At 39.4% G+C, this 12711-nt stretch overlaps 1 protein-coding gene across 5 annotated transcripts in view; it reads right to left on the bottom strand.

Annotated features, from left to right (window-relative positions):
• UNC79 (unc-79 subunit of NALCN channel complex) overlaps positions 1–12711 on the bottom strand; it is a 153237-nt gene that overhangs the window by 80333 nt on the left and 60193 nt on the right. For all 5 annotated transcript variants that reach the window (XM_075065657.1, XM_075065656.1, XM_032772580.2 and 2 more), the window contains 7 exons: positions 12408–12490; positions 12169–12317; positions 9797–9954; positions 8165–8346; positions 5154–5355; positions 3305–3484; positions 2125–2190 (listed from right to left, as the gene is read on the bottom strand). In XM_075065657.1, coding sequence (XP_074921758.1) covers positions 2125–2190; positions 3305–3484; positions 5154–5355; positions 8165–8346; positions 9797–9954; positions 12169–12317; positions 12408–12490 — 1020 coding nt within the window. The remainder of the gene's footprint in view (positions 1–2124; positions 2191–3304; positions 3485–5153; positions 5356–8164; positions 8347–9796; positions 9955–12168; positions 12318–12407; positions 12491–12711) is intronic.

Below are 12711 nucleotides of genomic sequence, written 5' to 3'. Positions count from 1 at the left end.
GGTAGGTTGTGGAATCTCCATCATTGGGGATTTTTAAGAGCAGGCTGGACAAACACGTGTCAGGGATGGTCAAAATAATACTTAGTCCTGCCTTGAGTGCAGGGGCCTGAACTAGATGACCTCTTGAGATCCCTTCCAGTTCTATGATTCTATTATTCTAATCTGAGTCCCTTTCACCTTCAAATTACCTCATGACCTATCAAAATATACCATAAAACACCAAACCATGATTAGACTGTGCCTCATACTAAACGTGACTTCTTTGTCTTTTGGTACACGCCACTCAGTGGAATTCCTGCCTTCTGTGACAAAGTGGTTTGAAATGCTGCACAGAGTTAAAAATTAATAAGGGCCTGATCCTGTGTTCTTGATTTCCACAGAACCTCCACTGATTTCAACAGGAGTTTTGACTGAGTTGGGACTGCAGGTTTAAACCTAAAATGATGGAGTGGATGGGGATGAGGATCAAATCTTTACTTTTCTCAGTGTAAGCAAGACGTGTGTTTTTTGATAGCAGATGTGCAGAAAGTATTTGGATCTGTATTGGTTCTTTGGAAAAATCAGTCAAGTGCAGTATCACTAATTGCACGTATTCATGAGTCAGCCCTCCAAAAATCATGAGATTTTTATAATAAACATTGGGCTTTTTTTGCCTGCAGGTTTCCAAGCCTTTGGGATTTATTCAGGTCATGATTTCAGGCTTTTCTTCACCATCAGGAGATTTTTTTTTTAAAACAAAAGCTGAGATTCTCACATAATCACCTGAATCCAGGAGCTGAGTCTTTAAGAATAAGATCAACTATCACAAGATTCATGACACAATCATTAGAGTTGGCAACACTGTAAGTTAGGTAATGTGAGGCTGACATTTCCCATATGACAAGGGAATTGACCTTGGTAACCCTGATCTCTGCCAGGTGACTGAGGCCTGGGAATAAAGAATAGTCACTTACAACACTCCTGTGTATCACATCTTTTATCAGATTGTGACAAAGTGTAAAGGCATTCTGGTATGTAAAGACAGGTCTACAAGGGGCAGGGGGAAATTGATCTAAGATACGCAACTTCAGCTAAGAGAATAGCATAGCTGAAGTTGACATATCTTAGATTCATAGGGTTGGAAGGAACCTTAGGAGATCATCTAATCCAACCCCCTGCTCAAAGCAGGACCAATCCCCAAATGACCCCCTCAAGGACTGAACTCACAACCCTGGATTTAGCAGGCCAATGCTCAAACCACAGAGCTATCCCTCCCCACCTTCTTTGTGTCATCATGATGCGGGATCAATGGCCGCTGCTCCCCCATCGACACTGCTTCCGCCTCTCACCCTGGTGGAGTTCTGGAGTCAATGGGGAGCACGTTCGGGGATCAATGTATCGCGTCTAGACAAGACGCGATACATCGATCCCCAATAGATTGATCACTACCTGCCGATCTGGCGGGTAGTGTAGACATACGTCTCTGCCTGCCACACAATTGATCTGCATGGGGCTATGGCAGGAAGGGGGTGCTGGTTCAAAGGAGGCTAGCATCAAGCAAGATTGTGCTCCTGCCCTTTCCAGGTCGCTGAAACTGGGAAGGCCTTGCAGCTTATCACCCAGTAGTTTGAGTTGATTTGTTCTAGTTTTGAGCTTATATTTTAGCAAATAAAGCTAGACCTGAAGAAAGGGACATGAAGAGACTCTGTAGTTGGGACTTTATTTTTCTGTCCCCTAATGGTAAGTCTGCACACTGATTTACACAGACCAGCAAATAATATTACTATTATTATTTATTGTGCAGTGACACTTAGGAGCCCCAGTCATTGAACAGGACTCCATTGTGCTAGGTGCTGTACAAACGCAGAACAAAAGAACAGCCCCTGCCCAAAGGAGTTTACAGTAAGTATAAGACAAAAGACTTGAAGTGGAGACAGACTGACAGACTAAGAGTGTATAACTTACAACAACTTGCAGGCCAAAATAATTCCTTCTTCTGGCACTCAACAACATTTTAAGAATGAACCTTTTTGATAAGCTAGTGCCTAATGCAAATTATATCATGATCCGATAAAAGAGATTGCATTCCCTCCCTTCTTCCTGTATTCACTATACACCCCTCTCTTCAACAGAGGAAGTACCCACCTGGCGTTTGCTCTGGTGTTCCACCAAGTGCAGGAGCAGACTGCTCATGCCTCGTCAACCTCACAGCTAAAAACCAAGAATAACTCTGTTTAAATAAGCAATAGAGACAACTTAAACTTCAACATATGCTCAGCATTAAGCTGAGTTTGATCCAAGAGAATTCTCAAGTGCATGTATTAATTGTTATCATGCAGTGAATGTAACATTTTAGAAGATTTATTTTTGTGGAGTTGTGATTTTATACTCTGTATCCCTTAACTCTAGTTTCCTTTATTACTCAGTTTTTCTGGTCCAAGAGTTATTAAACAAGAAGGACTCGTGCAGGATCCAGATTTACTCAATAAGATTCACAGAAAACTATAAGCAAAATAATTTTGGGTTTAATTTTGTTCTCTACTAATTTTAGAGGGAAAAATTCTAATTAATCTTAGCAGTTCATTAGCACTGATGACTCAGGCTAATTTTAACAAGTATTATATTATACGGGTTGGGGGTATTAAGTGTTGCTGAAGTATCTTTTAAGTACAGGACTAATCAATATTTGTAAAGTCCCCTAAAAATGAAAAATAGTAGATTTAGTTATTGTTTTTCCTATAGAATATTAACAATATTCTAGCCGTTGAGATTTTTGCAGCACATGCAGCCCAAAGGATTTTGAGAATCAATTTCCTCGTATGTACGATGGTTATAAAAATGTTTTGTATGCACATTATTATACTGCTAAAATAAATCTGAAAATATAGAATGGCTGCAGCAAAGAATTTCCTGCTGTTTGAAAAGTGCCAAGCACATGTATAGTGTTGTATAAATTGACAAAAACATATTAACTAATAATAATCAGAAATAACAATCACTTTCCAAAAGCTCCTCTAGTTCTTGTCCAAGTAGCCAATACATTAGCCACCTTACGGAGGTTAAAAACTATCTACAAATTTGTTTCAGGGCATTTCATTCTATCAATAAAACAAGTATAGCACAAAACTGGAATGCGGTCCATGTTATTTGCAAAATTCACTGACTTCTAGCTACCAGAATAATGTTTGAGTCAGTCTGTAACCCAGATATGCTAAACTGTCCCCACTGGATGAATACTGAAAGTTCCATTATGTACTCAGCAACACGATGCAATCTTAAGGGAGAAGATGCAGGCTTATCACAAAAATATAAATAGATACTCAACGGATTTTGGTGGTGAAGGTTTCTGGAAGGGAGAGTGCTCTCTTTGATTCCCCAGGTCCCTTCACGCTGTCCCTCAGCGAACGCACGCTCTTCTGACGATTACGTGCAAAACGAGCCCTCTTGATCTTCCACATCGCTGTATCACTGAGGTTGGCGACATTTGTCCGGACAGCAGTGATAGCTTTACAAATGCAAATCCATCACGTTAGGATTCATTCCACTGCATATTTACTGCAATCCTGAAAAGTCTCTCATACAGGCAGACCTCGAGCCCCAATGAAATCAACAAGTCTTTATATGGGTGCCAGCAGGGCTTTACGCCAATTCCCCCGATTCCCTGGAATCGGATCCCGCTCTGAAGTGGGCCCCGCGCCTAAGGGGACCCCACTCCGGGGGTCTTCGGTACCATTTCAGCGGTGGAGGGTACACTCCAAGTGTCTTCAGAGGCATTTCAGTGGTGGGGGTCCGCTCCGACAGTCTTTGCGGCATTTCGGCGGCAGGGGGTCCTTCGGTACCACCAAAGTCCCCGGACCACCGCCGAGCATTCCAATTGGGCCCCGCAGATCATAAAGCCGGCCCTGGGTGCCAGGGCCGCCGCAGCTACAGCTACCATGGTGCTCTGGTGGTGATTTAAAGGGCCCAGGGTTCCCAGCTGCCACTACTTTCCCACTACTGCCACCACTGCCTTTAAATCGCCACCAGAGCCCCAGAGTAGCGGCAGCAATTTAAAGGGCCTAAGGATTTAAAGGCCCAACCCCTTCCACCTGAGCCCTCCCCCACACTCAGGACCCCAGCCCTGCATACCGATAAGTCCTTTAAGTTACTTTCAGCCCTCCCAGTACACTTCAATTAGCTTCAATGGAGTCACTGATGATCCGGGCAGATGAGACATTGAAGCCCTTTGATTTTTACAGTAATTAGAGATCTAAAAGCAGATAATCAAATCCCCTAAACACCTTACGGTTAGATTTGGAAAGCTAAGAAGCAAAGGGGCAAAAGGTGGACATCTGCAGCATAGTTACATATTAAATGCTCCCAAATATTTTTCACTTTAAGTTACTGATTGATTTGTAATTTTTACAATAAATCATGTAAAAATAATCCCACAAAGAGAAGTGAAATTATTATTTTGTCTTAGCCCGTTGGAGGATGGAAAAAGACAGGATCTCCATGGGTATCTTAACAGGAAGCCAGGTATGTGTAGTGCCTCTGTTAACAAATGTTCTGTTACAGACACTGTGGGAATTATTAACTGTTGTTTACTATTGTATGAGCTCCAAATACCTGTCATGTAATATCATCATTCCCATTCATCCATTTGTATCTTTTGGACTGTATGGCTTCTGGGCCAGGGATTGTCTCTTTACCTATCTTTACACAGCCCCCAGCAGAATGAGGCCAAAACATGACTGGGGCCTTTGGGAATAATAATAAAATAAATAATAATAATAATAAATTAATTATTAATTATTATTAAGAGGGCAAACTATAAACCCGTCTACACTGGGGTCAAGAACAATGTTCAAGGGAACCAGTTCTAAAGAACATTCAGGCTAACTCAGTTTGACCTTGACTATTCACAGAACCAAATAATGTTTCAGTAAAGTCTGAGACCCATGTTTTAACTAAAGCAGAACATAGTGTTCAAAAACCTTTAAACATAGTGTATCTTAATCTGGTCTAGGCATGTTTACACTAGGTTATCCACTTCTAGTTTAAAATGACTACATCAGTTCAGCAAACCTGGTTAAAGCCCCACTGCAGATGGGGCCTTCACCTCTCTCCTTCCATAGTTCAGGGAGCTGAATTCCAGCAGTGGTGAAAGGTAATGTGTTTCTGAGTCTGCTTACTTGTTGGAAAAGGGAATTCTTTGTTGCAGTCCAGATGAAGCTGTGCTTCCAGAGAGAGTGTCTCAAAGCGATTCACAAAGAACTCCCAGCTCAAAGCTGGAATGTCCTGCTTTAGAAAATGAAGGAGCAAAAGCTTGCTGAGAATTGTGGGTCTGTCTTTGACAACTGTATCAAACTGGAAATCAAGGCAGAGGCACAGACCCTGTGGAGGAAAAAAAGAAAAGAACTCAGGTGGAAAGAGTATAACAAGTGTTCTTTAAAATGGAGAGGCAAACCTCTCAACTTCTCTAATCAGCTGGTAGAGAAGAAGGGCCTGTTTCTGGTCTCTCACACAGGTCAGTTGGGAATAACTCCTAAAACTGATGGAAAACCAATGTAAGTGAGGGAATAATTAGGCCCTTGTCATTTTGAATGGGGGATTTTTCATTTTAATTTTTAAAAATATGTAAGTATAGGGCAAAATTTTACCCTATTACATGCAACACAAAATTCTCCCTGATCATACCCTGACGCTTTGTTGGTTTCAGTGAAGTTATACCAGTGTATTGGCCCCAAGTCATTTTAAAGTGGAGGAAGCAACCCAGAGTTCTGACAAGCAAAGAATGTAGGAACCAATGCAGTGCATCTAGAAACAGTTTCAAACGCAAACCCCGCTGTTACTATGACATACCTATCAGGTAGAAGGACACTGTGGGTATTAGCAATGCAGATGTGCATATCATGCAAAACCCTTTGCCTCAGAATTCTTGGGCCAAATTCTGTTTTCATTTTCGTCCATGCAAACCCATTGCTTTCAAGGAGTCTTCAAAATGAAGGGGGGTTCAGAAATTTGGCCATTTATTTCCAGCAGAGCCATAAAAGTAGCACTGGGGCTAGTGCACTTAAGTAGAAAGCATGTATCATATTCTGATAAAATAAAATGAATGAAAGCTAATGGAAAGGACTTCGCTTGCTAACAGGAATCCAAGGAGTTCAATACAGTTCATGGAGAGTGGAGACTATTCAAGCATGTACCACTAGAAACGTATGTAACCTCCCATTAATCCAATCAATGAAATATGATAGGAATTTAGCAGCAATTCCACTGGTTCAACTATTTTAAGTAATCAAAAATGTTGTTATTTAAATGTTTTAATAACTACACCTCTACCTCGATATAACACTGTCCTTGGAAGCCAAAAAATCTTACTGCGTTATAAGTGAAACCGCGTTATATCGAACTTGCTTTCATCCACTGGAGTGTGCAGCCCCGCACTACCGGAGCGCTGCTTTACCACGTTATATCCGAATTCGTGTTATATCGGGTTGCGTTATATCGGGGTAGAGGTGTACATAGATCAAAAGTATAGGTCTGATCCTGACCTTCCAGTGTACCCAAAGTTCCCATTGATTTCAGTAGGCGTTTTAGGTAGGCAGGCTCAGGCCCCAAATGAGAAAGATATATTACATGGTTAAAAGTATCAAAGGCACACAAATGCTGCTGTGTTTTAATAGTACAAGAATTTTGAGCTTGGTGTCAACATTCATGTTTGAAAAAGACAACAGGAATTAAATATTTAACAAGTACAGCATATGTGGGACAAGTCTGTCTTCCTCAACAAGAAGAACCTTCAGCCAGACCACAAAGAAAAATCTGGCTTAGGCAGTTATTTGTAGCCTTTGGCATATGCAATCAATTTGTCAAAGCACTAGGGACACATTTGAAAAGATTTAGACAGGACGGGAGCTGTGCAACTCCCACTGTCTTCAGCAGAATCCACATTCCCTGAGCTGTGCTTTGAAAATTTGCCCCATATCTCGTATAAAATAGCAAACCTATTAACTGCATTTTATGGGCAACTGTACTGGAATTATTACTTAAATACCATTTTTGTTCTACCTACCAGAAATAATTTATACCAGATATTGCACTAAACTTTATAATGAGATTTTTTCATCTTGCTTATAAATGTAGGTCCTGATCCTGCTAAGATTTATATATGTGCTTAATTTTAAGCACATAAGTAGTCCAATCAGGGGTCTTCTCACATGCTTAAAGGTAAACGTGTATAAATCTTTCAGAGATCAAGGCAATAGGTAGCTTTGTTTTCATAAATTTTCTGCTATCTGTTTACCTGTGAGTAAGGCCCTTCATATACAGGTTTTTTTGGTTTAAAAATTCCTAGGAATTTATCAGTGTTTACTACAAAGATAAAAATGGATGAAAATCAGTGCAAAAAATTAACTTCACCATTTTCTGGTAAATATTGGGGGGACAGGAGAACAGAAAAAACAACATATAGAGAAAAGTAAAAATACTGAAAGTAAAAGGAGTTTAACGCTGTGGTTTATTTCATAATATGTACACTAACAGTTCGTACATATATACACATGTGCACGTGTGTATCTTCCACTACTTTGCCTTACTTTAACAGACAACCTCACAATTACACTTAGACTAATTTATTATTAACATAAACACATTTACCTCATATAATATATTATATTTTCTTAATATAATCAGTATTTTCCTGTACATGATAGGGTAAAAACCAAAGTTTGGACCAATTAAAACTGAATAATAGCTTTTGTAAAACCTGGGAATTTTTCAGTAAAAAAAAAAAATCAGTAAAAACTGAAAATGGAGGGTCTTCCTTGTAAGTCGGTAGATTTTTGCACTATATTTTTTTCCAGCATTAAAAAGAAAATCACCCCAATTTGTTTTACCATTATAAAAATAATTATATTTTTTCAAGTAATAGCTCAGATGCTGTAGAACCCTATTGTAAGCGCTAGTGTTTTGGACCAGAAGACTGGCATCTCTAGAATCTGTAAAGGGCATGCTGCCTCTGTGTGAGTTAGCTACTGAGAACCTTAAGATGCTGTGTTTTCTGAGGTTATAGTGATGGGCCAAACTCCAAACTATGGATCTGAATACCTTTGAACTTTGGGGGAAAAAAATGGGTCAAGATCCTGTCTTTGTTACTTTCTAGCTTTGATGCATTTTTTTTTGTTCCATATGGTGAACCTACCTGCAAAGCTGGCCTCTTTATGGTGTCAAGTAATAGCCCAGCTCTTGTTGCCACTGCTGGGTTGACATCCTCCACGGCAGTCAAAAAACAGCAGAATGCATGAGCCAAAGAATACTTCAGCGGGTGATTTTTTGTCACTGAGTGAATGTCCAGAAACCTGCACAAAACAGCCACTTTCTCTACTGCAGCAGACAAGCCCCCAAACAAAGAGAATATTCACATTAATTCAAGCAGTGACCTTTTCCTCTATGTTTTGAGCAATATACACAGGCCTGTATCTCATAGAAAACAAAGAATAATCAAAACATCAACTTGTTTCCACTTTCAGCTTTGTGCGACAAGTGCACATTTTTCTCATTACCCCAAATTACTTACAAGTTTCCCAGATTCTCCTCTACACTACAGCCACTTTGTGTCATTCTCTTGGTGCAAAGTAGCTACAACGCCAGCACAACCAGCCACAGGAGGATCATTCCAGTGCAGGAGGATCTTTTGGAGGCACAGAGCCAGCACAGCTGCTTCTGCACCACCCAACCTGCCTACAGCTGGCAGGACTATAGGAAGGATCTTCTAAATTCATAGATTTTAAGGTCACAAGGGACTATTACAATCATCTAACCTGACTTTCTGTATAATACAGGCCAAAAAATTTCACCCTGTTCTCTGCATCCTGGCAATTGAAGCTATAATGGCACTTTGGGGACACTGGCAGACATAGGAACTTAGAGCAGCTTTTAGATTGACTGTTCTGGTGCACCGCTGGCCAAAGACCTCTTTACACCCCACACTTTTTCCCCAAGCTGCAGCCAAAGATGTGGGCCAATAATTCCAAAACAAAATCCAGTGAGCTTCAGTCTCCTCTACCTTACACTAGTGTAAATTAAAAGTAACCCCACTAAAGTCAATAGATTGACATCAGTGTAACACCAGCATATGAAAGGAAAATAAGGCTCATTGATTGTAATATCTGCTTCTTTCTTTTCATTCCCCTATTTCAAACATCAGGATCACTTTGATTTGAAGGAATTCCTCTTTTAAAGGAGCAGATAGGAACAGCCACTGCTTCTTGGCATTAAACCTGAACTAACATCATGGGCCTTGACTGACCAGCCCAGACAAGATCAGTCCAATGGGCAGTAATATAGATCTGTTTTTAATGATAACAGAAGGGTAACACCATGCATGGAGATTACTAGAGAATTTTATCATGTTACAAACATACACCAATACCGGAGAGCTATGTTAAATAGCCTTTAAAGGGCACTACAAGGGGGTACACAGTGAGTAATGCTCCATTACTGGAGATATTTAAACTAGGCTAGCCAGAGTACAAGGACTATAAGGAAAAATCCTGCATTAGTGAGAGGTAGATGGACTATGTGTGGAGGATCTAATGGGTCTTTTCTATCAATGTGGTATATGATTTTATTAAAATCAACCACCAGAACAGTCAATGAACACAGTGAATTTAAAAACAAACAAACAATAAACACTTACGGGTGGCAGATGGAAAGAAACTGTAGAAAAATAGCCTCTCTACCTTAAACAGCCAATGTAAACTACAAGTGATAAGCCCCCTTCCTCCCTGCATTAGCAACCCACATGCAAATATCATACACTTTTCAGACCTACCTGCTTCAAACCTCATCTTCCAATCTTTGCTGTTAAAATTGCTGTTTATGACTGTCCAGAAAATATCAGCTCCATGAGGAAGCGACAAAGCATGTAGGAGGAGTGGTACAGCCAATGAAGAAAGCTGAGAGAAATCAGACTTCACTACTCTCCATAAACTAGAAGGACCAACAAAAGCAAATCTGATCACAGAAACTGTCTTTTACTCATAGAACGTCCTTCATACTAAATGTCTACATTATGTGACTGGGGGGAATTTGCTTCATAAGAAAAGGGGTATATTTGTGAGTTACATCCGGCACTCACAGAAACATTGAATTGTTAACATATGTGGAAGTCCCATATACTCCTGCATCTATATTCATTTTAAATGAATTTTGTTGGGGGAAGTTCTAGCAGTTTTTGGAAACTGTCTGTCAGAGACATTCACCAGCATAACTGAAACAGAAATGTATTACTCCACATGAAAAATATACACCTGACTCATTGTAAAACAATTGGTGTGTGGAATGTAGCAACTGGTAGGCTCACCAGATCAAAGAAGATCTCATCTGGTGTCCTCTCTCCAACAGTGATGCTTTGCACTTCCTTACAGTTGGTTACTCCCCTTTGGTTTTATACTGGCCAAACAACATATTTCTCAGCTAATAGTAAGAGGTGGCAGGGAATTTTCCAACAATTTTTTTTCTGATAGAAAATGTTGTTCCTGGAAAATCTAAGTTGTCCTTGGTAAAACTTTAATTTTACCAAAACGTTTTTGATTTCTTATTGGGAAAATCTAAATGAAATATTTCATTTCTGACTGGGTGTTCCTGAATCAAAACTTTTCGGTTTTCTGAACTGAATTAAAACATTTTGTTTCAGGTCAGTTAAACATTAATCTGCATCCACCAGGGTAGCTGCAGTGCCTCACGGAAGCTGTAGTTCAAGTGCTTCATGCCCTCTTTTTCCCCAATGGGCCTGGTTCCTGTGTTACATGTGTTAGGGGTAAATAATACTTCCTTATTCACTTTCTCCATACCATTTATGATTTTATAGATGTCTATCATATTTCCTCTTAGTCATCTATTTTTCTAAACTGAACAGTCCCAGTCTTTTTAATCTCTCCTAATATGGAATCTGTTCCATACTCTTTAATCATTTTTGTTGCCCTTCTCTGTTCCTTTTCCATTTCTAAGATATCTTTTTTGAGATGGGGTAACCAGAATTGCACAAAGTATTCAAGGAATGGGTGTACCATGGATTTATGGAGTGACATTATGATATTTTCTGTCTTATTATCAATCCCTTTCCTAACAGTTCCTAACATTCTATTAGCTTTATTGATTGCAACTGCACACTCAGCAGATGTTTCCAGAGAACTATCCATGATGACTCCAAGATCTCTTTCTTGAGTGGTTACAACTAAATCAGAGTGCATCACTTTGCATGTACAGATAAAAACAAAAATGTTAAAATACCAGAATTTCCTGTTTTTCTATCAGCTTTAGTTAAGGTTTAAATACAAACATTGTCATATGCACTTTTCAGGACAGAGATATTGTATAACCCTTTGTACTATTATCATTATTTATACTGCACCACAAGTGCATGCGCTGCCTTACAGACAAATAAAAAATCCAGGAAAGCTCTGAAGATTTAACAGTCTAAGATGAATCCTGCAAGTCCTTACTCACATGAGTTGTCCCTCCAAAGCTGATTGAATTGCTTATGCTAATAAGAGGTACATGATTGGGCCCCAGAGCAATAAGACTTGACATAAAGAGAGACAATAATGGACAAAAGGGAAGGGAGGAGAGTAAGGTATGAGATTTACACAATGTCAGTTTCTTAGTAAATGATATGACAAGTCTGTTGTTCACATGGCCAAACTCCTTGCAAATAAACTACTACAAGCAAAGCCCTTAGCACTCAAAATAAAACTTAAGATTTAAAAATAAAATTCACATGCTGTACATAGTTCTGATCTGCTTTTCCTTGAACTGTTTTTTATTGTCCAGAAATCAGTTTCATTGACAATATATGAGCATTCCTGGAACCATTACTGCAAATTTGCACTGCAATCAGGGAGGCTAGTGGTCTAGCAAAGGGAGCACTGGACTGGGAGTTAGGAGACATGGGTTCTGTTCTCAACTCTGGGACTGACCTGCTGTGTGACCTTGGACAAGTTACTTCACTTTTCAGTGCCTCTGTTTCCCTTCCCATCTTTTGTTTATCTTGTCTATTTAAACTGTAAGATCTTTGAAGTAGCAACTGCTTCTCACTGTGTGTTTGTACAATGCCTAGCACAATGCACCTCTGATCCTGGTTGGAATTTAGAAGCACTAACTGTAATATAAATAAAAATGACAATTCCTCGGTTAAAAACATACCTTGCAATCAGCATCTGATCTTGAATGTAAGCCAAGAATTGTGGATGGTCCTTTCTTGCAATGTACAAACATTCCCCATGAAGACAGAGAATCTTCAAACAGTTCAGCATGTTAAAAAGAATGTCTGGCTCTTCAAATCTAGCCATTTCCTGTGCAAGCAATTCATGTAATTAATGCTACTCTTAAAGCAAGGATGTCATTAAATCAAATATATAAATTTAAAAAGTAATCAGCTGTACCTGCAAGATAGTGTATATGAGCTTCAAGGTAACTGGAAGTTGCTGGTAACAGAATTTTCTTTCAGTGTCATTTTTTATTGATGCTAAAATCAAGTTACATTAGAGTCATTAATATATCATCTCTTTTGCTGGTCGGGAATGAAACTAGAAAATAAACCAAGGGAAGGTGAGATTGCTGCAAAGGGCAAATGCATGCCAGCTATCTCTCTACTGCAGTCAGTAGAATTATATTAGGAATTAATTTGACCCATAACATTTTTCTGTGTGATCAAAGAAATGGATTTTTTAATGATTTTTTTTCTTG

The sequence above is a fragment of the Chelonoidis abingdonii genome, chromosome 4 (assembly GCF_003597395.2).
Source record: "Chelonoidis abingdonii isolate Lonesome George chromosome 4, CheloAbing_2.0, whole genome shotgun sequence".
NCBI classification, from domain to species: domain Eukaryota; kingdom Metazoa; phylum Chordata; order Testudines; family Testudinidae; genus Chelonoidis; species Chelonoidis abingdonii.
The sequence above is the reverse complement of the archived record's forward strand: the minus strand, read 5'-3'. Positions and strand labels throughout refer to the sequence as shown.